This window comes from Telmatherina bonti, assembly GCF_933228915.1.
Source record: "Telmatherina bonti genome assembly, chromosome: 6".
Taxonomy (NCBI): Eukaryota; Metazoa; Chordata; class Actinopteri; order Atheriniformes; family Telmatherinidae; genus Telmatherina; species Telmatherina bonti.
This window is the reverse complement of record NC_136624.1, coordinates 24,500,591-24,527,251: the sequence shown is the minus strand read 5'-3', so window position 1 is coordinate 24,527,251 and position 26,661 is coordinate 24,500,591. Positions and strand designations below refer to the sequence as shown.

At 36.9% G+C, this 26,661-nt stretch overlaps 1 protein-coding gene across 1 annotated transcript in view; it reads left to right on the top strand.

The window, feature by feature from the left end:
- Window positions 1-26,661, top strand: part of tox2 (TOX high mobility group box family member 2) — a gene marked incomplete at its 3' end in the record, with an annotated part of 97,046 nt that overhangs the window by 55,905 nt on the left and 14,480 nt on the right. Inside the window, exon 4 of the mRNA XM_079241771.1 lies at window positions 10,221-10,508. Within this exon, the coding sequence (XP_079097897.1) occupies window positions 10,221-10,508 (288 nt within the window). The remainder of the gene's footprint in view (window positions 1-10,220; window positions 10,509-26,661) is intronic.

Below are 26,661 nucleotides of genomic sequence, written 5' to 3'. Positions count from 1 at the left end.
CAGTCTTGAAATAAATGTTTGAAAGGATCTTTTTTGAACCACCACCCTGTAATTGTCATCCATGTACTATGATGCCATTACCCAGAAATAATTGAATGAAAGGCAACAATGCCAGTAGGGATGTTCGATATTGACTACATTCGACATTCTGATTTTGTCCAACTCCTAATTTCCAAAAGCAACATCAGCCAATGCCAACATATGGACAGTTACCTCCTAGAAAAAAAAGCAAACAAACAAATAAAAAAAAAAAAAAAAAGTAAATTATTTCAAGTTGCTAAGATGCCAGTGATTGATGCAAGTTTCGACGTCTTGGTTCCTTCTCGCACAACCACTGTTTTACAGTCATATGATGTCAAATGTCAAATTTAATGTCTGGAGACACTTTGAAATAATTCCAAACCAAAGACAAGTGCATGAGTCCTCCTGCAAGCTCCTTTTGCTGCAAGTGCGAATGCTGTTTCGTGATCAGAGGTGTATAAAGTAGAAGTAAGTAGAAGTCCTGCCATGTCTTTGGATAAACCTGTGCATTTAAAACACATCTTTTTACTAACAGGCTCCTCTACCTTGCAGTAGAGCTGAGTTAATTAAATTCAGCTGGTTTAGTGACTGGTTGGAAAGAGCTGCCGGACGGGACTTTTACTTTATTGCACCTGGATTTTACACCTCTGTTTATGATATCATCAAGTGTGTGCTGATGGACATCTACCTTAACGTTGAAGGTTGGCTCGAAAATGCAGAAGCCATAGAATTTATTGCAAGTTGTGCAAAAAAAAATCACATAACTATCCATGGCATCTCTCAGATTTTTTACATCTTGAGTGAGAGAAGATGCAGGTGAAGCATTTGATGAATAACACATACAAGTTATTTAAAAGTTATAAAAACTGTGACCAAATTCCAAAATTACATTATAATAACAATATTATAATTGATAACAGTTATGGCTAATTTTGAGGGTTTTCAACAATTATATAAGCAATTTTTGTAACCTAACATTTTATCTAATCTTGACTGATGGAGGACCTTTTTTGGACACTTTTGTGTTGATCAAGTGCAAGTTGCAGAACAGAACTAGTGAGGGACAGGGAGGTTCATTGACAGTGGAGAGCCGTCTCCTCCACTCACAACCAAGCTCTTATTAACAATGGCACCATGAGTACAAGGGTCCAGATGTTAGTCTCCTGCTGCCACCAGCTGTGCCAGCCTCCAATACCCAGCCTCATTGACTCGAAATCAGGGACAGAGCACACACACACACACAAACAGAACAAACAGTCTCTTACTGTTTTTATTTTTTTTTCTTTTAAGAGCAAGAATTTTAAAGGAAGATGCACAAAAGCATTCAAGCACTACTGGACAAACAGCTCTACAATACCAAATGAGTGACATACATATGTACACACTCTCACCAGCCACATGCTCTTTACAGTCCTTTTCTCTTGATGTAGAGTTAGCTGCAGGAGTTATTTGTGGGTGACAGGATCCTAACAATTCTCAGAATAATGCACATTTGTTTGGATGACTGCGCCATCAGCGCTGCCTTTGTCATTTTGAACATTGTTAGAGTCAGTCGGTACAGATCCACCATCCCTTTATTCTGTTTTTTTTTTTTTTTTTTTTTTTGTCATTTACTTGCTCTTATAACAATAATTAGTTTTGTCATTCAGACACAGTGGCACCATTGTCCACATGCTAATGATGATTTTTTGACAGTGGGTATGGACAGAAGATAACTGTGGCATCATTAATTAAAGAACAGTTGACTGGCTGCTGTTTTTTGGCCTTGTTGAGTCTCTGGGCTGCTTCTGTGCTGTTGCAACTGTGGCTGTTGTTTTAGAAGAGTTGCAGAAGAGGCAGCAGTGCCTCAATGAATGAAGTTTAAAAAAAAAAAAAGGTTTTGCCCTTCATGTGACATGTTTGCTCCCCACAGGAAGAGATAGAGAGGAAGTAACACCCTATTTCAGGCCAACATCGTAATTCCAGATTCACCCTGTCAGGCAATAAGTATGATTATGCTCCTTATTTGAAATGTTGAATTCATTTCTTTCCCTCCCCCCCTTCTTTTCCTGCTCCCTACTTTTTCTCCTCTCCACACTCCCCCACTCCCCTCCCCCAACATCCAAAGCAGTATCAACGTTGGCGTCGCAATCACCCGAGATGACTATTGGGGAAACCTGAGCTATTTTGTGCACCAATGGTTTGTTTTCTGACCACATTACTGGAGATGACAGTTTTGCCTGACACTGTGGCAGCTCCGCCACACAATAACATACCATGCTTTGTTGCCACACGACAACAAAGACTCCGATCTTCATGACTCTGTTATATTCTTTATCTTTTGTAGAAATTTTATGGAGATTTTATTTAGTGTCAAAAAGTGAGAATCATGTAGTTGTTGACAAGACAGCATGTCATCTAACTTTGTCTTTGGCTAAAATCAGACGTGATCTGTTGGAGAGGAAGACAGATAGCATATTCTACATGATTGAAAGTGGGAATAAATGGCAAAAGAAGAAGAAAGTAACAGCTCAGTCACAAAAGGCAGCTAATGTTCAGGTACTTTTATCAGCTTGCAGAATAAAAAGAAAGTGTATGAGATTTAGACCGGAACGAGGGGTACATGGGAGGTTGTGTTTATTATTTGATAAAGCCTCCCTTATAACCTCAGCATGTTGCACAATAACTCTGGCTCTCCTTCAACTCTGCGGTGTGCCACTTCAAATTAGTCGCTTGCAGAGAGGGCCTGTCCCGTCTTTGCAAAATGCATTAGTGCACCACTCAGAGCTTCATACAGCCTAGGGTTAAACACAAATTATATCATTTCTGTCATCCAATCAAATCACACTGACCCTTAGACCTGCGAGATGAGTCAAATGTGTAATGAAATATGACATGGCACAAAAGCTCTGATTCTAATCTGTTCTGACACGCGATCAGATGAGGATGACCTGCTGACCCTGACTGACAAGTGAAACGAACACTGGGAACAGGATACACGAGGGAGAAGAAGGGAAGGAAACATAAAAGAAAAGGGGGGAAAGGTATATGCAATTAGAAAAGCTGGTTTTAGTCAATGGGAGGTTAGTTAATAATCAGCTCAGTGTCTGAGGGTGAATGGGCCCATTTGCATCTTTGGACATTAATTACACCCCTCATTCAAACCATATTTTCTTTCCTATTAGAGTTTATTTCCTTGTAAGACTGTGTCCCACCTCCTAATCTCTTTCTCCGCCACCTTCCGCCCTCATGATGAACCTTTCCATCTCATTTAGATACTGAACAGACAACATGTAAATGGTGGTTCAGCATCTCTGTCCAACTGCTCTTTTCACTGTCTCCAAACAGTAAAATAGTGACAGACAGATAATGCAGCTCGACTGTTTGAGGGGGAGATGTGATGACAGAAGGATGGCTGGAGGGGGCAACCAGGGTCATTGTGGATGTTGAGCAGGGACCAGAACTGTTTCGGCTTTACAAGGGATGGATCCAACTGATGTTGGGTAAACCAAGAGAGGAAGAGGAAAGTGGAGATGTAGGGTGGCTGTAACTAGATCCTCTGCGCTCCCCCACTCCTCCCACTCTTTAGGTTCTCAGAGAGAAGGCTCTGTGGTGTGTTGATACCCTCTGACATGATATTGTAGCAAAAGAACAGCTATGGTTTTAATTAAGCCTGAGATGAGGACGAAAGGAGGTGGATAGATAAAGAGAGAAGATGAAAAAGGGAAAGGGTTATGAAGACAGCCAGCAAAGAGCTCATACTGTTTAGATTAGGCGTTTGGAAGTAAGTGATCCTTATGGTCAGACATGAACCATTTGCCTTTGTTGTGTTACGTTAAAACAAGAGCTGCTGTGCAGCCTAGTAAACAGGGGCATTCATAAGTATACTGTACAATCTTGCTTTAGAAGAGCGATGGGAGAATGAATGAAAATAGATGAGGCTCTTAAATTCACCCCAAAGATAAATCCACTGTTTTCTTCGCAAACCGGACTGCATGGAAAGGAGAGATAACAGGGCCTGACTCTGTGAGCAGAGCGCTGCGGGGTGGATAGGAGAAGGTGTTGGAACGAGGAGCGTTGGAGGTGATGGAAGTGGTGGTGTGTGGGGGGATTTCAAGCATAAATCACCACTGTGACAAAGCTCTCCAATAGGCAGATAAGTGCACATTACTGTTAAGACAGATATGTCATCGTCTGTCTTTGAGTCGTCCATTCTGTCCTGCTTTCAAATGAGACGTTGACTTGAGAAAGCCGCAGACTCTTCGTCTGTGTAGAACATGCTGAATTGCCCTAAAAACCCAGCTCTTAAAATGGAATAGTGTCACCTTTCATTTCTTTAGATGAAATGTTCGTTTCATGGCTCTCCAGGTAAAATAATAATTCCATAACAATGTGAGGAAATAACATGAGTTGCAATATGATTATTGTCATAATAGATATTTCCACAACTGAGCAGTGTCAAGACGTCTTAATATCTTGTTTTGTCCAAGCAATGGCTCAAATAACAGCAAAAAAAAAAAAGTCAACTCTCATATTTGAAAACCTGGAGCCAGAAAATATATCTTTTAGTATCAGTTTCCAATACAGATAGCAGATTCATTCCTTGTCCATCAACTGATAGCTTGAGCTCGAAATGCAACGATGTGCCAAGATCATGTTTCTTACTTAAACTACAAGGCATGCAGCTTTTTTATCGTACAAATAAATTATATTTGACAGCAAAATATTTTTTAAAATGTATATACGATTTAATTTGAACTGGGTGACGTCCTAAATCCTGATTTCTGGAGGCACCGCAACAATAATCTAATAGGACGAAGAATATACAGATAATGAACCATTAGCCACAGTCAATATCATCTCCAGAAGGCCTTGAGTACTCAGGCAGTGTTACAGAGGGAAGGAAAGATCTGTGCCAAATAAAAGACAAGCTGGAAAGCTCCCCAATCAATGTTATTTTCTCTCTCAGTCCCAGACCAACTGTCTATTCATCTGTTTCTCTCAAAATGAAAGGTGTGCTGGTATGTAACACTTACAGACGAGAGATCTGTCGCTTAATTAAAATGTTACAGATTGTGTTTCACTTGCTGTGCAGACAGCATACTGTGTGGTGGAAATAATGTTCCCTATAGTGGGAACAGATGAGGTTAATAAAGGATGTGTGTGTGTGTTGAAACAGTCTGTGCAAAATATATATATATATATATATATATATATATATATATATATATATATTTTTTTTTTTTTTTTTTTTTTTTTTTTTTTTGTTGTTGAAGGTGATTGAAAAGAATACAATGGCAAGTATCTCATAGGGAGAAGAAAAAAAGAAATAAGTAGGCGCAAAGCGATTGTTTGACAAGCCAGGTTGATGCCACAATACATGCTGGCCTGTATAATCCATCAAGTGTGTTGCTTTTGTTTGGATTTTTACCTTTAGAGAAGAGAAGAGCATACATTAGCCATAGTGCACATGTGGTTCTGTAGTTACGATCTCATTCTGAATAGAAGCATATGAATAATTTATCTTGCCACAATCCAACTGGGAATGTCCTTGGTATTTACATTTTATCATCAAGGGCACTGGATGAGCCTTCATGGCAATCTAACACATGACACATCCTCAGTCCTTGTCCCGAATCGAATGCAGTAAAAAGGAGCAGGGAAATATTTCTGTAGGTTGGATGTTTATTGATACGCGAAGAGAAAACAACAGATTGATGAACACGCGCCGTGATGACTAAGCATGATAGTCTTAAGATTACACATCGGTCTTCCACACAGAGTGTAGCACCTGAAGGCTCACAGGGACACGCAAAGGGACTCTTTTTACACAATGGAGCCAATGTTTACAGCAGACAATTTAGTTTCCTTCCAACAATTATGATGGGAATTGAATCTCAGGAAATGTTCGTTTTCTTGTCCATTAGACCACACAATAACACCATCCCCGAAGGTTTACAAAAACATCTGTCTTCAAAGGACAGTCCAGAAAATTAATATCAACTTGCTTACAGGCTATGTCAGGACAAAGTACATCAAACTGAGCTAATCCCACTTCCTATTTTTTCTCGTGTTACATTTAAGAGTGAAATTGTGTTGCGTGTTTCTCTACATTTTTGTTTTCTGACAAATAATTTGTTTTCTCAGTGTACGATTAAAATAGCTACTCACTCATGAGATATTTTGACTTAATGGATTCATCTCATTTGGCTTTGAACACACACACACACACACACACACACACACACACACACACACGATCATTCACAAAAGAGATATTGGATGCATGTTGCAGCCTTCTTCATCCTGCTACAAGGTGTGAACATTTATAAAGTAACAGTAGCGGAGAAAAGAGCTTAAATGAAAAAATGAAATACAAAGATATGTTAAACTGTTTTTACCTCAAAATGATCAAACGTCATCATTAGTTAGTTTGTAATGTTGATTTTATGATGTTGACTGAAGACTCTATGTTATTCCAAACAGATGCAAATATTTTTTTTAAATATAGAACCACCATTTTCTTTTATACCTTAACAAGTCTGTGTGTTTTTTCTGCCCAGAATGATCAAATAGCCCCTGGTTCTCATCTTTATCCTAAAGCATGTTTGAGAAGAAGAGGAAAAAATTGTACCCTGTATCCTTTCTCCTTCTCTCCATCTCTCCATGCCCCTTATTTTCTAAAAGTATCTGTTTGAGAGATAAATGACCACTCTGCTGCCGAGGATGACAGCCTACACAAAGATGATATTGAATTGATTTCAGAAATGTTGCAGAACTGACTGTTTGATGTATACTGCTAGACATGAATCATAAAAATTCTATTAAAAAACCCTTGAATGGCTGACACCAGAATATTATTTGTGATGATTAATTTGACTCAGTCATTACAATGGGAGTCAAGTTAGATCGTCTCAGACAAAATTGCTTTTCATTCCCCGTTGAATTTCCCTGCTATTTTTCTTTTTCTTTTTTTTTTTTGTTGCAGAACTCTGATCCGATCGGACTTGCTGTGTTCACGCAAAAACACACACCTGCTTGGAACATTGGTCTCCACCATTTACTGATGGTTGAGAGTATTTTTTTTCATTCCAAAAAGAGGCATTTGTATTGGAAACTAATTTAAACAGAGCGAAATGAATCTGTTTTATTCCATATTGATGGAATATGTCATTTAAATTAATCTTTTTTTTTTTTTCATGAAGTTATCAGCAGTGCCTCTCAGACACATTATTGTCCAAGTCATGTATCCAATCCAGGAATCCTATATACTCAATGCAGCTGAATACATCAGTGTATGATCATTATTAAGGCACCAATGCTATAGTCCATAAATAAGAATAATTTTACGACCTGTTAGTTATTTTTTAGTGCAGTCTTTTAATCATTATCAACTGCATAGTCAAAACTATTCAAATTAAATGCTGAATGGGTCTAAAACCAAAAGAGAATCTTGAAATATTTTGTGCACGTTCACGTTCATTTGCTTTTGAAAAACCATTAGAACCCTGAGCTTTACCCTTTTTATCTGTGGAATTTTTACTTATGTGTGTATGTATATATGTATATATGTATCTATGTACAATATGTATGTACAGTATGTATATATCATATTTACAGTATGTATGCATATATGTATCTATGTACAATATGTATGTACAGTATGTATATATCATATTTACAGTATGTATGCATATATGTATCTATGTACAATATGTATGTACAGTATGTATATATCATATTTACAGTATGTATGCATATATGTATCTATGTATATATGCATGTATGTGGTATGCATGTATGTATGTATGTATTTGACAAATTGAAGTATTAATTGACACAACTGTTGGTGGAGAGTGCCATTTTTACACCTGAAGTCCTTAGCAATGGTATGAGAATGAATATTGATCTATTTTGGGGTACGTCATTTTTATAGTCTGAAGGGCATTTTCATACCTGAAATGTTTAGGAGCTATTCCGGCTCTTGCCTTTTCACTGAAGAGTAAGTTAGGAATATAATAAACAAAGTAAAAGCCTGTATATATTCCTGTAGTTTCACGAACAGTCTTTTTGTTACGGTATAACATTTTGCTGCCACTTGGGGATAGCAGGGATGCCGCTCTTGGATATCAGTCTGATAAACTTTGCCTGCAACCATACTCAAGATTCATGAAGTGTTCTGATACCATAAATGTGAAAGAAATGAGGGATGTCAACATTCAGATATTAATGGATTTTTTTATTTTTTTTTATTGTGAGCTATCCAGAAACAAAGCTATTACATGAGTTGTTTAAGAAATCCATATTTGGCATTATCCTGGCTGGCATTGTAGAAGCTAATTGTGGGCATATTTAGGTACCCTGTCACAGCTGTGAATATAATCCTCCAAAAATCATTTCATCTTCCTTATTTATGAATATTCGGACAGTTTTCAAAGCTATATTTAGAGGATGGCCTCAGTATGACCCATTTGATAAATCACACAATTAAGCACTCAGTCATCACATTTGGCATTCTGGTCCACACTTACCAGTGAATTGTAACGAGATTTATTAGTATTTTGTACTATTGGTACTTGCTATCAGCAAGTACTCAAATATAAGTATTTGCACTTGCACTCAGTTTGGAAAAACATGCGGTATTGTTGGAACAGCCTGAGCTGTGGGTCATTTTTGGTTATTTCCCCTTATCTTTACTCTGCTTTAGCAAAAACACAAGTCAAAGTGGACAAAAATCAGCTTATTGGTGAAGTGAAGTTCAGTGTTGAATAGAAAAGACCATCCTGTGCTGTTTTCTCTTAAGCATCTTTTTTTTTTTTTTTTTTTTTTAATCATTCCTTAAACCTCCTTGGTCTGAGTTCAGTCTGCCCATCCCAGTCTGACCGCACTTTTAACCATTTAGCATTTGATGAACCAGTAGAATTATCTCTGAAACTTACCTGAGGACTAGTGTGCCCTAGATGAGATGAAACATTCATTCAAATCACGACAGTGTGACAAGGAAATGTGCACTGTCATAAACCAATATTTCATTCTCAGCAGAACATATTAACACTAATTCTGAATGTGAGATGTTGTTTCATAGAAATATGAGCTTATATGTAATTTAATGGCAGCAACACATCATACAATATGTTGATGGTACACATGTCTATGGCTTGTAATTGCTTATGTATGTGTATTACAGCTTAACTGATCTGAAACAATCAGGGATCAATGTCAAGTCGATCAGAATCACTTCTGTCTTGGTTTTTAGCTACTTGTTATTCCTTTTAATATGCAGTCTGTGCATTGCATTTACATACAGAAATAACTATTCCTCAGTCACTGCCTGAAATAAGCAGAATCTGTGGGTCATATTTGACCAATTATAGACATTTGTCAATGATGAAATGTTTCCAAACAATCTAAAAAAAACTGGTATCAGGGGCCTTTTTGGAGATGAAACCTCTCCATTAGTCAGAATGGAAGCAGCAATCCAGCAAAGGACTTCTTAAAAGATCCAGATATTTTTTGACATATCAGAGAAACATTTAATTGCCATCATAATGATATTGCATTATAATCTTTATACTATTTTTGTATTATAACATTGTGGGACCATATTTCAGTTGAACATCTTGTGTTTGGCTTAAGAGCAAATCTATCAATGACACAAAAGATGTTTTACTATGTTGGATTGTATCAAACGTAAGAGTTCAAAAGTTTGGATTAAGCAGACTCGAAGTCTTGTTAGACTCCCAATGAAACCAGCAGAAAATACTAGCATGATGAGCTTCAGCCATCTACGTAGTTGCCACATCTTTCCACTGACTGAAAAGTAAAGATTTCTTCAGGAGACCTGCTTCCTGTTTGTTGACAACATTACTTCATTTTGAGTTGATGAATGAATTCTTTTCTCCAAAATGTGTGTCGAACCTCTGGTCTTATATATCGAACTTCACCTGAAAGAATTATATATATATATATATTTTTATGCAACTGCTCTACTTGTGTTACACTAATGAACCATGAAGTTTATTTTCACCTGTCACACATAAAGTATACAGACTACATTAGTTTCTGTGAACATAGACAATACTTAATTCATATATATATATATATATATATATATATATATATATATATACATATATATATATATGATTTGTTCTTGCTTAATCCAGTAATAGAAAAAAGCAAACCTTCTCATCTTTATGTACATTTGTCCTTTTACTCAGAGCTACACAGGTCAGACAGGAGGTGGCGGAGGGGGAGGCGGAGGAGGTGGCACCTCCAGTGGAAATGGACCCGGGGATGAAGACTATGAGATCCCCCCCATCACTCCACCTAACCACCCAGAGCCTCCTCTTCTTCACCTGATGGAGCATGACTCTACAGGCTACCTCTGTCACTCACTGCCACACAATGGGCTCATCAATCCATATTCCTACACGGAGCTGCCCACACTCATGATGCCGAACATGCTGGCACAGGACAACCACCTCATCTCCAGCCAAATGCCCTCGGTAAGTTCTACCACTAACTTCCGAATCTCACAGGGGCTCCAGACTGTATAGCTACAGAGCTGATGGGTAAATGTCTTCAGCAATGGTCAGAAATGTTAATTGTCTAATTATGGTCAAATTGGTTTAAACTGTCAGAGGAGTGTTTTAAATCTAAAAACTACTTTCAGTTGCAAAAATGAAGAGAAACTTTACTCAAGCAGATTGCAACATTCCTCTGGAAGCCTAAAAATTAAGATGGAATACCTGCAAATGCTGTCCAAATGATTTAAAATGATCAAGGGCTCCAGAATAGATCCATTCGAAACGATATCAACCTTGTTACGACAGCTGATTTCTAATATGAAACAAACCAAACCCTTAAAAGGTAAATGTAATTTTCAAGATAAGTAGGCTGGGGCTAAGTGGGGGGACCAAATGATTGCTCGACGGTTGCCTTGTCAGCGCTAATGCATTGAGAAAAGGATTGTGGGTAAATCCATCAGCATCATATCTGCCTCGACAGCATGCATCGGTCAATCTGTCAGGCCTTCAAACATTGAATACGTGCTGATTACTCCCTCAGCTCCACACAGAAAAGCTCCTCTACAAATTAGCATCTCCAAACCATAATTGCTTTCATGAGAACTGCAGGAAAAAGCAGGTTTTTATCAGTGCAACACTCTGATTTAAGTAAAGTTTATGGATAAAAAAATGACTGCTATCTTTATTTAGAATCGCTCTTGTCTTGTAGATAAAGTAGCATAGTGCTGAATGTGGAGCTGAGTTAGAGTTCAGATTATTCAAATTATTCTTTTGTACCCTACTTTGGAACAAAACTGTAAGCACCTCACAGAAAAGTGTTCCTTTAAAAACAGTGTCAGATCTGAATGCTTCGCCTTTGAAATATGAGCTGATTGATGTTTTTTATTGATTGCAGCACTGAGATCCCAATGAAAGAACAGATATGGTAAACAGCATTAACATAAACAAGATTCCTTTGTGCTCAGTGTTTGAAGGTCAAGAATTTCATACCTTCAAAATTTACTTGATATTGACTGAAATATTATAAACAGTTACAGAAATAGTGATGTGCCCGTCTGGTAATTTAATAAATTACCAATATAAGTTGAGATAAAATCTATTAATGTTTTTTTTTTCTTTACTTTCTGTGCATTAGCTCAAAAAACAGGAGTCACATTTTTTTTCTTTTGTGTGTTAATAAAAAAAAAACAAAAAAAAACCCGACTATTTCCCAGTCTACATTATGCAAACAGATGCAAATCAATATAAAGAATGGTGTGTAATGTTGATCATAAACAGGGGAGATGGAGGTACACAAGAGTCAGGGTATAGTCAAAATAAGTCTTGATAAACATCTGAAATATAAACATCCTATGCATTATATATAATGCAGGAATATTCTCCCTGATGTATTACATCCATGCATCATTTATCTTCATATTCATTTCACATTTTCGTCATGACCTTTAGTGAGGAGACAATGGTTGATTGGCCAGTCTTTCACGCTGCAGTCAGTCTGTTTGTTTCTGCTAGAGTCGCACTCTGCTTTTAATAGATTGGATTCAGCAGGCACTGTGATCAAAATGCATGAGATTCTAGATGTTCCAATCACACACAATGAACATACATTTAAAACACATGTACAGACAAGGGCTTGCGGTTGCTTCCGAATGCTATACTGATAAGAGCAGTTTATTTCAAGGGCACTTTTTAGGATAAAGGTGCAACTATCTCAGTGTGATACTATAAATGTTATTTTGTTTGGATTAGAAAACAACATAAAGCTCATTGTATGACCAGTCTGGAGCCAATCCTACCTTTCTCTTCCAATCCTTTAGATAAGAAAAATAGAAGAAGAGCTTATAAATTACTACATATATTAAAGGAAATTTCAGGACTGGATTTACCACTACTGAAAATAAAACAGTTTCAAATATGGTGTTCTGTGATCATTTTGCTAAATTACACTTTTCAAGCAAACCTCCTAACAGTGGTGGGCTTTCTGACTGTCTGAATATAAAGCTTAGACATCTTTTCAGTGCTCAGCTTTAACTCCAACTGCCAAAAAAGCAGCATATAAAGCAAACTCTCTCTAAATCAAATAGTCTGCCTGGCAAAACTACCAAACCGTGGCAGAGGTTCATTTGTGCTGAGAACCAAGTGTCTATTAAATTGGTGCCTCACCTTGACACAGTCTGTTGAGCAGAGTAATTAAGCAAACTGTGCAGTTCAAACATGAGATGGTATCATTATGAATTCTTCACTTGACATGAATGGATAAATAATGAGTCCTATTTCTAATTTCAGGATGTTTTTTTGGTAACTAAAGCATAAGCTTTACAATGCAGCTGCTGCTCATGTTGACATTGTACATTATGTGTGTGTCTATGTGTGTATATGTATTTCGGTGTCTCCAATATAAACAATATCACTGCTGTTGAAATGGATCCACTACATCTGGAGGTCAGGCCTTATATTCAATCTTGAGCACACTGAAAAAAAAAATCCATTAAGGTTCATCTTTCCTGCATCAGCCATTCTATTGTGGTGCTGCAGTGAGATCTGTTTTCATCAGGCAGATTCAATACGTGAGCTGGGCAATGAAAAGATTGCAATAGCGTTGGATGAACAGAGGAGGGGTGAGAAGGGGGGGCAAAAAAAAAGCAAGAAGAAATTGTAAAGAGGAAAAAAGGTAACTCTTATTCAAAACGAGCATATACCTCCAGCTTTCTGTACCTCCTGGTTTCATTATTAGATATTTTCGAGATAATTCAGTTGAATGAAATTAGGTTATTCTGTCAGAACAAAAGACGTAGAGCTTCTGGATTTTAGATGTGAACCTATTTTATACAGGTATGCGGGCATTTGAAAGTACTCCAATGTTGATACAGAATGAAATAAACATGTAATAAATAGGCTGTTTATATAACATGGATTTAGGGTTGAGCGGCTTTACTTTAGAGTTTGATCACAGTCAGCGAGCGAGATCTTACGGGCCAAAACTACAAGATTTACATTCAGGTGCTAAAAATAAATATGCACCTGTCATCCTTAGTTTAAAGTTTTAATTGGACATTCAAACTTTTCAATATGTATTCTAAATATATAGTTTAACTAATCGTGAAGCAAAACTCGAATGAATGTTTTATGTAACTGGACTCCTGCTTGGTTTGTTAGGTGCATATACGGGATTGTGTTTTTGGTATCAAGATACATCTGGCTTATGTTAAAAGGCTTGTTAATCAGAGAGGCAGATAATTCGAGCATTTTAACAGTTCCTGGACAACTGATGGGAGACCATGCTAGATGTTTTCAGATGTCTGTTTGTAGACTGAAGTGGCGTTGATCAGACACCCAAACAAACTTTTTTTTTTTCTTTTTGGGGAGAACAAAAAAAGCCAAAATTCACAAAATTCAGTTGTAGACTGAAGGCAGGCTTCCTATTATTATTATTATTATTATTATTATTATTTATTTATTTATTTATTTAATTTACAAGTGTTCAAATACTGTATCTGCCTATAATCCTTACCTGCTAGTGGACAGACACACCCAGAATACCCAAACACCTGCTTTTCCCTTAAAGAACTAAGTCCCAGTGTGATGGACAGTTGCATTTCTTCTTGAACTTATTCATCTCAGATTAACTTCTAATCATGTGCTGCTTATGGATTCTTATTGTTTTGCACAACATAGAAGAAAAAAATCTTGCTTGGAGTCCTTAAGAGAGTCAGTTTCATAGTTTTTCATACAGCATGCAACACATGGAACAGTATCACATCATGGTTGAGCGTTCAGCGAATAGAAAATATCAACAGTAGGATTCATGGAAGGAAAAAAAAAGTATTTTTATGTATTAAGCAACAAAAAATCATCTGGTCTTAGAGATACTAGAAATTAATCTCAGTTAAATAACAACAGATGAAAGCATTTTATTTACAAAACTAAAATGCTAAAATGCAGTAGAGAGTGACAACCTTCAGGAATTTGTGGAATAACTTTTTGGGAGAAATCATTTTAAATAATTGTTTTATTTGTGACATTGTATCATCATTGTAGAGTAATTTTGGTCCATTATTCTTTACGTCGCTGCATTATTTCTTTGACTTTGGGGCTTTTGTTTACACACAGTTATCTAAAAGTTATGCCACGGCATCACAATCAGGTTGTAATTTGAGATTGGCGTGATCCATTGCACCTTAATTCTTTCATTATTCTGTTGTGGATTTACTGTTGTATTTGAAACCATAGTCCTGTTGCTTGACCGAGTTTCAGCCTTCACGTTTGAAACTAAAATACTTTAGTATACAGGGGAGATCGTTGTCAACTGAATGACTTAATGGGGCTCGTGTCCTGTGGTTGAATATCCAAACTAAATCATCAACCCTCTACTACAGTGTTTAACACTTTGTATGAGTCATCTGTGCTAATTTACTGTGTTTGCTTTTACAAACCTAAGCCATGCTTATGTGCTCACAGCACATAATTTGCATGCTGGGAGCATGGGAATCGGGGCAGTGTGAACTCCATGGTGGAGCTAAATATATCTATCATAATTTTACAAAACTGTGGTTAGGCAGCTCTCACAAATGATTTGGTTTAATTTCTTATGAAAAATAATGCACCAAACTTTGGAGATATCTTACAAAATTCTGAAGCCATCATTGCAAATAAATTTGCAGTACTGTATATAAAGTTCAGGATTATTTTAAGTATTTCTTTTTAAGTTTCCTTTAGACTACATTGGCTTTTTTTTATTTTATTTTTTTTTAAATAAATTTTTACATTACAAAGGCCGTATAATGAATCAGTTCAGTAAAATATTCAATTCATTACTAATGAAACTTGCTTACCAGTTTAAAAAAATGAAACTTATGTCTAATTTTACTCATATATGAACAACTGTAAGAAATTCACTTTTTATTCTACCGATTATCAAAGCTTGAAAGACATAATTAACCTTTCTTTTTTCATTTCTGAAGAGTCCTTTTTTTTTTTTTTTTTTCTTCTGGTGGTTATTGTGTTGTGGTCCGAAACCCCTCCTGGACAAACCTGATATCTTTCAGAGAGCCCTTTTCTATGATGCTTTGGTGCACTTGGCCGGGCCTCTTTCTGCTTCTCTCTGGTAATGCCCCCTCCCGTCATAGCATCTACAAGTTCCAAAACACATTAGACATTTAATAGCCTTGCTCAGGTTGCATTGATCTTATCAAGCTAGCCCCAGAAAGATACACATCTCTTCTGCCATTGGTGAATAATTTCTGGACTCCCGAGTAAAGTGGCCACATTGTAGTCAGTTCCACCTTCATTTACATGAGAACTTGACAATGCAAAACTGTTTGATTATCGGATGGATAAATGTACTTATATATGCTTCCCACCTGTGCAGCGATAACTGCTTCTGAAATATATTTAAACCGAAAAGCTCCATATTCAATTATGATTTATTTAAAATGCTGCTCAAATCCATTTGACCTGTGTCTGCTACTGGAATAAATTATCTTTGATTTAGCACTTCTTTTTTCATCTTCTTCAGTGGTGCATGTGGTATTAGCCATCATCATACTGACTTGGGTGTGATGTTTTGAATATGTAACAGATGATGAATGTATAATCAGCTTGGGGATGTTATGCATAACAGCAATGTATGAGCAGCCCCAGCTATATGCATTAGCAGCCTTAGCTCCATCAAACACCAAGGTATTATCTCATTTGTTATTTTCCCGAATACAAGACTTGAATCTGTCAAAATGAGGGTCACTTAGTTCATAATGACAGTTGTGGCACCTTTAAGGGCTGGGAGCCGCATTCATATTCAAATTCAGTCTTTAATTTCTTTTGTTGCAACATTTCAGCGTAAAAAATTTCCAAGCAGGCTCTTTATCCTCTGTTGTCGAGGTTAATTATCAAGTATTAATCCCACCCAGATTGTCATGTTAAGTTGGATGGAACCCTGTGTTTTCCTCTCTTGGTTTAATTTTCCTCACAAGGTATTAAGTGCTGCTGGCAGGTGCTCGCTCCACAAGCCTGTGTGAATGAAATATGAGCTGCAATGTCAACTGAACTTGTCACAGACAAGCTGGGATGAATTAATGATAAGGGGAGGGGAAGGTGCGCTTTAATGTGTTCTCTCGCGGATGGAGGGTCCCAGTAAACATATTATCTTAGACTGTACACCTGCTGGGTTTTATTCTTTTACAGGGGGGAAAAACTAATCTCAAATTGAATATGTAAAAATATGTCAAATTACTTTTATTTTTTTAAGAAGTCTTGTAATTAAATGTGTTTGCATTTTATTCCAATTCAGACTTTAAATTTGTTTTATAGTTGTCTTTTTTTAATACTTTGTGCTCTTTGAGGCTTATTCTGGGCTTTTCGTTTAGATGAAGAAAAACCTATTTCTCCTTCATCTTCCGACAATTTTTAAAGGGATTAGAGAGTCTGCAAAAAAAGAAAATAAAAAAAAGAAAGGAAAAATGATGGAATGTCTGTCGCTTTTCACCACAGTTCAACAAGCCCAGTGATAGAATGAGACTTGTATTACTTATTCCAATGTTGATTCAGGCGTAGATGATTTTGAATGATCAATGCCTCTGGTGGAACAAAAATCGCTTTGCTTGTTTGATGGCCTCTTGAAATCTACAGGAGAAATGTTGGCTGTTCTGTAAACTGCCTTCCCTCTTTTCTTTTTTTTTTTTTTTTTTCACCCCACATTTTGTGATTATTTATTTTCAAATTGTCCCTAAGGCTAATGTTCCATTTTGGTTTTTCACACCTCCCTTTCCCATAAATGAACCATCAGAGCCATAAATCACTGGACAAACAGAGACTTGTGCAAACCGTGAAAGGTTCAAAGATTTATGTAACACATTCATGTTTTCCACTTCCTCATTTTAGTACTCCACTGGTAAAGCCTAGCTAATAAAAGGTCCTATTAATATTCCCTGTTGCTTAGCAACGGCAGGCAGCAAGTAATAGCATTCTGTGGAAAAATAGATGACCGATAAGGAAAAATTCAATTCTTTTCTCATCTCCTGGGAGAAAGTGCCTTATTTCTCTGGCAATGTGATATGAAACTGTAGTTGTATATTAAGAAATATCTTAAAAGAAGTATAGGTTATTTTCCAATTTCACCATTTTGGAAGGATTTTTATTGCTGGCTGGAATGGCAGCTCATCTATTTTCTCTGCACTGATAAAGTCAATTAACCTAAACACATGCGAGGATAAGGAGCCGACTTAATTTCTTTTTTTTTTCCTTTTTCTTTTTTTTAATAAAAACTCTGAAATGGTAGATTTAAATGACACTAGCACCAAACTTAAAAAGATCACCTATCTGAAACAAATTACATTTCATTTATATTGCAGGTGTAATTTAAACTTGTTTTATACAAACACAGGCCAGTCTCTGAGGAAAAACTTTTCTAATATTGGTGTTTATCATTGAGATCAGGTAATAGAAGAAGATCTCTATAGTAACAATGTCCAATTTAGATAATTCATCACATCATATTTCAAAACAGCTGGGTAAAAGATCCCACACGTGCTGTCATCACCCTCCTCAATAACACTGTAGATGTGATCAACAGTGGCATTCGAGCAAAAAAAAAAAAAAAAGAAGCCAAAGAAACAAATGTAGATCCAACTGCAGCAGATAGCTAGTGTTATGAAGCAGACACAGAGATAAGGGATTTCATATTACACTTAGCCACGCGCCCCTGCTGAGATTTATCATGCCATGAAATCGTGTCCATATTGCACTGTGCCCCAACTCAACCATCCATCAGCTCGTTCTGCTTTCACTGGCAGGAATATTCAGCCATGGTGGCAGTGAAGAGCCATGTCATCTCCCTCTGGGACGTCTCCCCTGCTGTGCCACCAACCACCACTCCAACACAATACCGCCACTCTGTTAGCAAGAGTGGCTCTGGTCAGGGTGATTAAAAACCACTGGGTTTGTTCATATAGCACATCTCAGGGTGGTGTGCAGGTTTCATTCATGGGCTGCAGGCTCCTCCATGCAGTCATCATGCATTTGATTTGGACTGAAATGTCACCAAACGCTTAAAGGTCTGAGTAAAGCGGAAATAAATGTACATCCAGAGTTTGTCACACCACAGACAAATCTGTTGTTAACTACCCAGCCAAATAATGATTAAAAACAATCATCTAATAAATAAGATTAGATATAAAAATCACAGGGAAATAAGCTCTTTTCTCTCAGACTCTGGCAGCGTGTCTGCACAACACTCTGATCGACAAACCTCAGATCAGTTTGAATGAAACACAAAAGGCAAGAAATGTGGACTTAATTTTATCCAAAGCGAACCGTTCAGATGGGAAATCCAAGGCTGCAGTTATCAGATATTTCTGTTTCTTTTTGATTACAAACTAAGTTTTAAAACTACCATTTGCGTGCCAGATATAAGTCCTATGAAGGTTTAAAAGTACCAGGTGTCGGTGGTGATCTTCAACACCATCATTGCAGCTCCACATGATATGAATTTACAGAGTTTCCATTGATTGTTTTTTACTTCCAAAACTTCGATTCTCCCAGTCAACCTGAATCTTGAACTTCAGCAGTGCAGTTAGTTTCTGATGGTGTGTTGCCTGGTCTGAAGTTAGAATCAACTCCTCTTTTATCCAAACAAATCTAGTTTTTCTTGTTTCTATTATTTCTCCAAAATTTAAGTAGACAGTTTGTGTTCAGCTAATTCTGGTATCCAGGAAAAAGGCATTACAATGAGAATGGACAGAAGGATGCTAGGAGATTAGAAGAGGTGTTGGCTTTTACTGTAAACTGAAACCCATGTCATAGATGTATTATAAACTTACCCTAAAAATCTTCAATCAAAAACAAAAACGCAAAAAAATAAATATTTCACCAGCCCAGGTGCACACACCAATGAAACAGACGTCTTTGCTTCCCGATATGTTGTAAGCATCTATGTAACACACAGTGTTTCAATACAACCATGAACTTGCTTTGCTCTGGCTTTAAAGAATGCCAAATATAATGTCAATCTAAACATTTAAAACATTGTCTGTTAAAAATCTGCCATAACAGGTTTATTTTGTGTTAACCAACGCTTCCAAACCACTAACCTGCAGTGTCGGCTGTTGTTTTGCATCAGGAAAGTTAAGAATAATCTTCTGTCTGTATAAACTTTGGTATTTTTAACTCCAGAGAGGAGAGAAGTTAATTTGTAAGGTAGTCTGCTTTAGTAATAGTTCAAAGCCTGTGAATAACGTGGCGATGGCCTCGATCAGATGTGTGAGATGTGAAGATTTTACATACATATATTACTTTGACATGACCTCCACTTGCATGGCGTGTACAGTACTGTATGCTGGTTTTTTTTTTGGGTTTTTTTTTAGATATGTGTGCTCTTTGTTGTTTTTGTGCTCATTACTTCTGCATTATTTTTTTTTTTTTGTTTGTTACTACGCAAGCACAAGCGCACACACCCTATCATACACAACTGCGCACACACACATGCACACAAAGTGAGGTTGACATGGCAGTCAGGAGTCTCATTAGTGGCAGTGGTGGAGCCTTGCCTTCTGCTGTCAAGAGTGTGTGTCCCTGCCGCTCCTCACAACCGTCTCCTACATGTCATGTCAGGCAAAGCTCTGATTCTCTGACGCTGTGCTTTGTGAGGTGAGCTCAGAGACACACCCGGGCTGAGAGGGAGCAAGGAAGGGGGAGCAAGACACTGTAAGAAAGAATAAGAGGGAAAAAAAAAAAGACTGAGTAAGAAAAAAGAGAAATGGGGTGGTGGTAGGGGGAATAAAAGCAAAGGAGGCTCTATCTAACATTACCAGTAATGAGGAACATGGAGGATGGTGCCGTGGGGGACATCATGACATTACTATCTGCAAATCTACCACTGGCTTTCTGCTTCACATTCACTCTGAGAAACAGTCAAGAAGGCAGTAGTGAAAAACACCAACAAAGAAAGTCTCTACATAGAAATTGGTCTGATTAGAGCTTATTATGCTCAAATGTAGGTATTTGTAATTAGTATAATAATATAGCATTGGATGAAAAAGAATTCATATAACCTGAATGCTTTACATGGCTTTATGCAAATGAAGAATCCTGCACCATGTTTAAAAAAATGCAAGTACTTTTGCAACTTTCATATTCCAATGTATTTTTTAACATATAAACATCAGTCTTTAGTGCTTTTGGTGCAGATAAGTTACATTTTGCATGGGTAATAAATATAGTTTGTAATATTAAATTAATCTGAAAGAGCTTCACTTACACAAACTACATATGTACGTTACATTTGCCATGACACAGGATTATCTTTGTTTTATCCAAGCCACATCATGCCTTTTAATAAAAAAGCAATAACTTGAAGAAATGTCGGCTGTCCTGTTAGATGTAAATATAAAAGACTTAAAAACTAGAATATCCATAAATTATAATGAAAACAGTAATTCTTTAAAAGTGACTTCCTTGGATATAAAACATATTCAGCCTGATCTGTTTGCATGTTTTCAAATGTTATCTATGATGAAGGCAGTTGCTTTTTATGCAATCTGATTTTTAATCAGATTATCATCATTATCCTGCACTTAAAAGATGACAGTTTCTTCCTGTTTGTCACTTTTTCATTTTATGAAGAAAGCAGGGATCCAGTTCGACAATGCAGTTTATGGAGCTGAGTTTGTTAACCCTGAGCTGGTAGAAACTCTGAGTTTTCTTTTCTAGAAAGCCTAAAGCTGAATTTGTTACCATGGTAACTGACTCCATGAAGTGAACATCCTCAATAGCAATTTCACCTTAAAGAAACCTGAATTGCACAATAAATAATGTAGGCTAGACCTGTCCCCACCTCTCGCCCAGTAATTGCTGGGATAGGCTCTAGCTTCCGCGCAACCCTTAATTGGACTAAGCGGTTCAGAAAATGAATCAATGAATAAATTAAGTAGGCTAAAGAATTTTTTAGACTACAAACAGATGTGTTACTGTTTCCTGATCAACATCTCGTCACACGGTATTTTGCAGTTACAGATTCTACAGCCATATGTACCCAAAATTACACATCATAAACATACAATGACGTCACAGAAAGATTTGTCCTTTCCACTGTAATACTTCTTTATTTTTTTTATTTAGAAATAACTTTTCTAATAGCACTGACAACACAAAACATTTTAGAAAGACAACAATACGGTGAAGCATGAGGAAAGTTTTCACACGTCTGAAATCATAATTCCATAACTGTGTGATGGGTAAAGATCTATTGTCATCCTCACTGCATCCCAGCAGACAGTGTCTCCTAATTATCCCCCCACAATGAGGACATCATCTGCTTCAGTATAGTTTAAAATACCATATGTGGCAAAAATCTGAAGATTAACTACTTACAAGAGCAGTTTTTTGTTGTTTTTTTTTTTGTTTTTTTACTGTAGTTGATTATACAACAGAAATTATACAATACATAATATGTAACTGGGGAGGTAGGGAGGGGGGTCCAAGAAAACTTTGCATGTATTCCAGTTCAGAGTTGTGGGGAAGCAACTAGCAGGCGAGAGGCAGGGTACATCCTGGACAGGTCAGCTGGGTTTAATCATTAGATGCAGAAATTACCTTGAAATATTTCATTTGTATATTAACCTGTGTGAAATTAAAATATACATGTATGTTTTTCTCCAGTTGGACAAAATCTAAATAAGATTTCAATTTTATTCTGTCCGCCAATATTTGAGCCAACACTTTAGTTAAATATTCGGTTGGTGGATTTGTGGATTCGAACTTCCACATTGACTGAGGTAGCTTTTTTTTATTTTGCTTCCCAACTCTGGGTAAAGACACTCAGAGTTGATTGAATCATCTCAAAATGGTTGTTCTGGACCCCAAAACTCAGAGTTGCTCAGCTCAAAGTAAACCCAGAGTTTCTTTTTAGACTCTGAGCTATTTGATCCTCATTTCTAGAACAGTCTCCAGGCAGATGCATAGGTGTAAGCCGTTTGGCTTTGATAAATCAAAGAAGCTAATTCCATTATAACAGTTTGGCCACTAATACTGATAAATTAACTTTTTTTCTCTCCTTCTTATAAAGTTCATAATTAGACTTTCATTCCAGTAGACAGCTAGTTTGTGAGGACATAATGTTTTCCTCACAAATTAATTATGATCATAGTTCAGCTCAGGAGGTGCGGCGGCATAAATATTTTCTTTTCATTTTCAATTCTCAAAAATGACCTTAAAATGTCTTGTTTTGATAAAACACAGCCACCTCTATGGTAATAAGTGAAGTTGAAGATTTATTAGTGTGTTGGCACTCTGAACACAGCAGCATATAGCACTTAAGTCAGTCACCTTGCCTGCATGTTTAATATTCCATACAGTCATCGCAACTTCTTGTAAAACTCATTTAATCAAGCTTTAGCAAATTCTTTGAACACTTGTGTTTTCCTTTTTAACATCAGGCATCCACTGCTCATCATATCTCCTTACTTAGCATCTGTCTGATGTCACAAGGAGGCAGATACAGCGTTTTGCATTTGCTTTCATACTTAAGTAGCGTGTGATTCATGAATCCACTCTCTTATTAATTCTCCTCAGCTTGTGTAAATGACCCTCCTGGGCATATATAAGCTTGATAAACCAAAGCCATGCATGACGGGAGAGAAAGAGACACAGAGTGGGAGAGAGTGAGGAGGATGAGGAAGAGGGAGGGTGAGGTGGGAGGCTGGAAGGCTCTTTGAGGAACAGAGTTGTTAGCGCTTTGCCCTCAGGGTGAATGAGAAGTAGCTTTGAGGGCTGCGAGACGCAGGGTTTGTTCCCAACCTAAAGGCGTGTTTACCACCTTGTTGCGCATCGGCTGTGCTTTTGAAGGATCCGTCTCGAACGCGCCTCTAATTAAAGCTGTCATGGCCGGGTGCCTGCAGGGATAATGTTCTGTTATTATAGTCATTTGTTTCAATTAAACGCTGGCTGATTTTACAATAGCAGCCGTGAACCTGTGTGAGTGAGCCATCACTCCAAACAAGATGGCTCCAGTCAAGCAGTGAGTGGGAAGGAAAAGTCTTAGGAGTCAGAGAGGCATTGATCGCTGTACCGTGTGTTCAGATGGGGCGGGACAGGATAGAGAAAGTTTCTGTTCCCGCTGACCAAAACAATTAAGCGGTGATGTATCGTCTGAATCCAAATCAGACAGATTATGCAGCATCAGAGAAAAAAAAAAAGCTCAATTGATTGAAATTCAATTCTTGTTTTCATTAATTATTTTAAATCTGACAAAAATGGGTAAATTGAACCTATAGTTGTGAAATACTTTATCAAAAAGTGACAGACATGTTTATACATGACTACCATGTTTATTGATTCAAGCTTTATTTTACTGCTATAAAATCCATCTGCTTTATGGAGGGGGGGGGGACGACGACAATGGCTTCGTGATATTCTATCTCTCACACAATGTGCTACACATAATTGGAAAGCCTTTGTTATTTAACTCCCATTTGACTATGATGTACAAGACATGAATACCAACACGACGGGCACATGAAGGCAGGGGAACGTGTTCGTGCCAAGTTTACAGGTTTTACATCACAGCTTAGGTCTGCCATGCTGCTCATCACCAAACGCAATATCTAAATGTCCCGATGCTACTAAGTTACAGGAGTGATTTTTACTATCTACAGTACATGTTGTTTTTCATCTGCAGTTTCTTTGAAATTCCCCTTTTTTTTTTTACTCTATCTGTCCACAGGATCTCTTGCCTTCCATCTACTGGAATGATATGAGTGCCCAAAAATGAATAAATCTGGAAAATAGCTAAATATTTTAATATTAGTGTAAAATATATTTTTTTATTTATTATATTCCTTTTTTTAAATCATTCCCTATATATTTAATTATCCTTTTCTTTTTTATCAATCATTTCCATATTTATTTCTTTATTCTTTTTATATTTTCCCCTATTAGCTCAGTGGTTCCCAAACGGGGCCCAGAGTTGCCAAGGCGGCAAGGGGGGTCAAGGCTAAATAAAACTTGCAAGTTTTGGCACTGGACAAATTTATAAAAGTACTCATAGGAAATGATGATAAATCAACAAAAGAGACTTTGAGTAATAAAAAAAAAGAACAAACTATGATGGAGCATATCTGTCCCTGCTTGACCAGTAATAGTGATCATCAATGGTGGGTAATAATAAGACCACAGTGTTTTGCACGTACCAAAATATTATCTAATATAATGAAGTATGAGCCCAAACAAGTTACAACAATACTTTGGAACTTTGCAAAGATTCCTGTTTTAAAATGTTTCACACTGAAGCAGAAGAATGGATAATAGTACTGACTGGTTTTAATTATGGTTACCTACAATACAGCCACTAAAACTAAAGAGGCATTTCTTGGTATGTTGCTTTGGTTCATGTGATGGGAGGGGGGGCTCGACATTATTGTCGTAGATGAAAAGGGGGCCCTGCGTTTTTAGTGCTCTGGGCACTAAAAATATGTATTGCTCTGCCTTCATTTCATACTGTAGCTTCTTTTTGTAGTGACATAGGGTTCTCCTTACAGTCATCTTCATTATGCCGTTTTTAATATCAGCAGCAGGACACAGAACCTGGGAAGTAAAAGGACGCTGTATCTAAACAAAGCAGTGTAATGTAAAAATTTACAAGCAATTAATCTAACTACAAAATTATGCCTCACTGGGGGATTATGTTTCACAACCTACAAGATGCATGGATCAGATGACAATGATTGCACATTCATGACTGCATGTGTTCATTACCTAAGCAAAGTTCAAAAGCGCCGTCCTACAAAAATTGGACCAAAATATCAAAGAGGCATTTAAGGTCTGATGCAAATGACACTTAAGCAATTACATTGCTTACTTTTCACCTAAAATACTTTAAGATACAGAACAGAGTGAGCTGTCATCATCTGTGCTGAACTGGACTTCTCAACACGGAAAAGAAACCCCGCCCCAAAGCTGATGATTGACAGCTTGGGTCCAAGGAAATACATAGCAAAAACAATATAACAAAACAAAACAAAAAAAAAAAAACGGAAAAACAAAAAGAAAGAATTAAAAAATAAATGTGAAAGATAAAAGATAAATGATTCAGAAAATAAATTGCGTAAACAGAGAAAGGAATAGAAATGAAAATGAAAAAAAAAATTTTTAAAACATATTTCCTCATTTATTTCCAAATTCTTTTCCAGTTTTATTCTTTTTCAAGGCTCCATTATGCCCCATCATCTACCTTCCCAGTCTGGTTTACATCACAGACACTTGCATATTTACAAGTGCTCTGCTATTTGTGCCACAAGACTATTGAAAATTGAGATATTATTACTTGCTTGTCAAAGAAAGACAGCAGTGACCAATTAAAATATGTTGCTCTTTGTGCATTCCCACCTCTTTTGGACAGCTGTTTGGTTGATACCATTAGGAATTAGCATACAGTACCTATGGCAACCGGCAACCTCTGTCAGATTCTTTCATAATAGTTGTGCAGCCGTCTGCAGATGGCTTTATTTAGCTCAGGCTTTATGCTGTTATGTGGTAACTTCTTGTTTTTCTTGTTTTCATAGGTAGGAGCACCAATTAAAAGCACGCCTAGACATTTTCAAAAAGGACATATAATGACTGTTAGAAGCACATTATCACAGTGGGAGTGTTTTGAGTAAAGTGCATTAGTTCTGTTATGTTATAAAACTGGCTTTAGTCATACACAGGAATGTGGATTTTTTTACTTGTCTAAACATGTGCTATTAGCTACACACTTGTGAAATAGTTTATGCTTTCATAGTTTATTGACTAACTGCTTCATTAGTGAAGACATAACATTGAGCTTTAACTGAGCTAATGCTGTTAGATATGACGGTCAACATAAATGACTAGTAATGAAATAAACAACAACAAAACAAATCAAATTTAGCATAATAATGTTATATGACTCATAACTGTAGTTACTTCTAAAATTACTTCTATTTGTTTGTTTTTACAGTATTTTATTGATACATAGTGTACTGTATGTTGGTGTGGGGAGTCTGGCCTGGGATGGGGTAGAGGCAGGTAGAGACTGTTTTTTTTATCACTATATTTATATATTATATCTTTTTCTCTGCCGTTTCACTGGTGCTTTGAATGTTGTTGTGTCTTATGCAGTTACAAA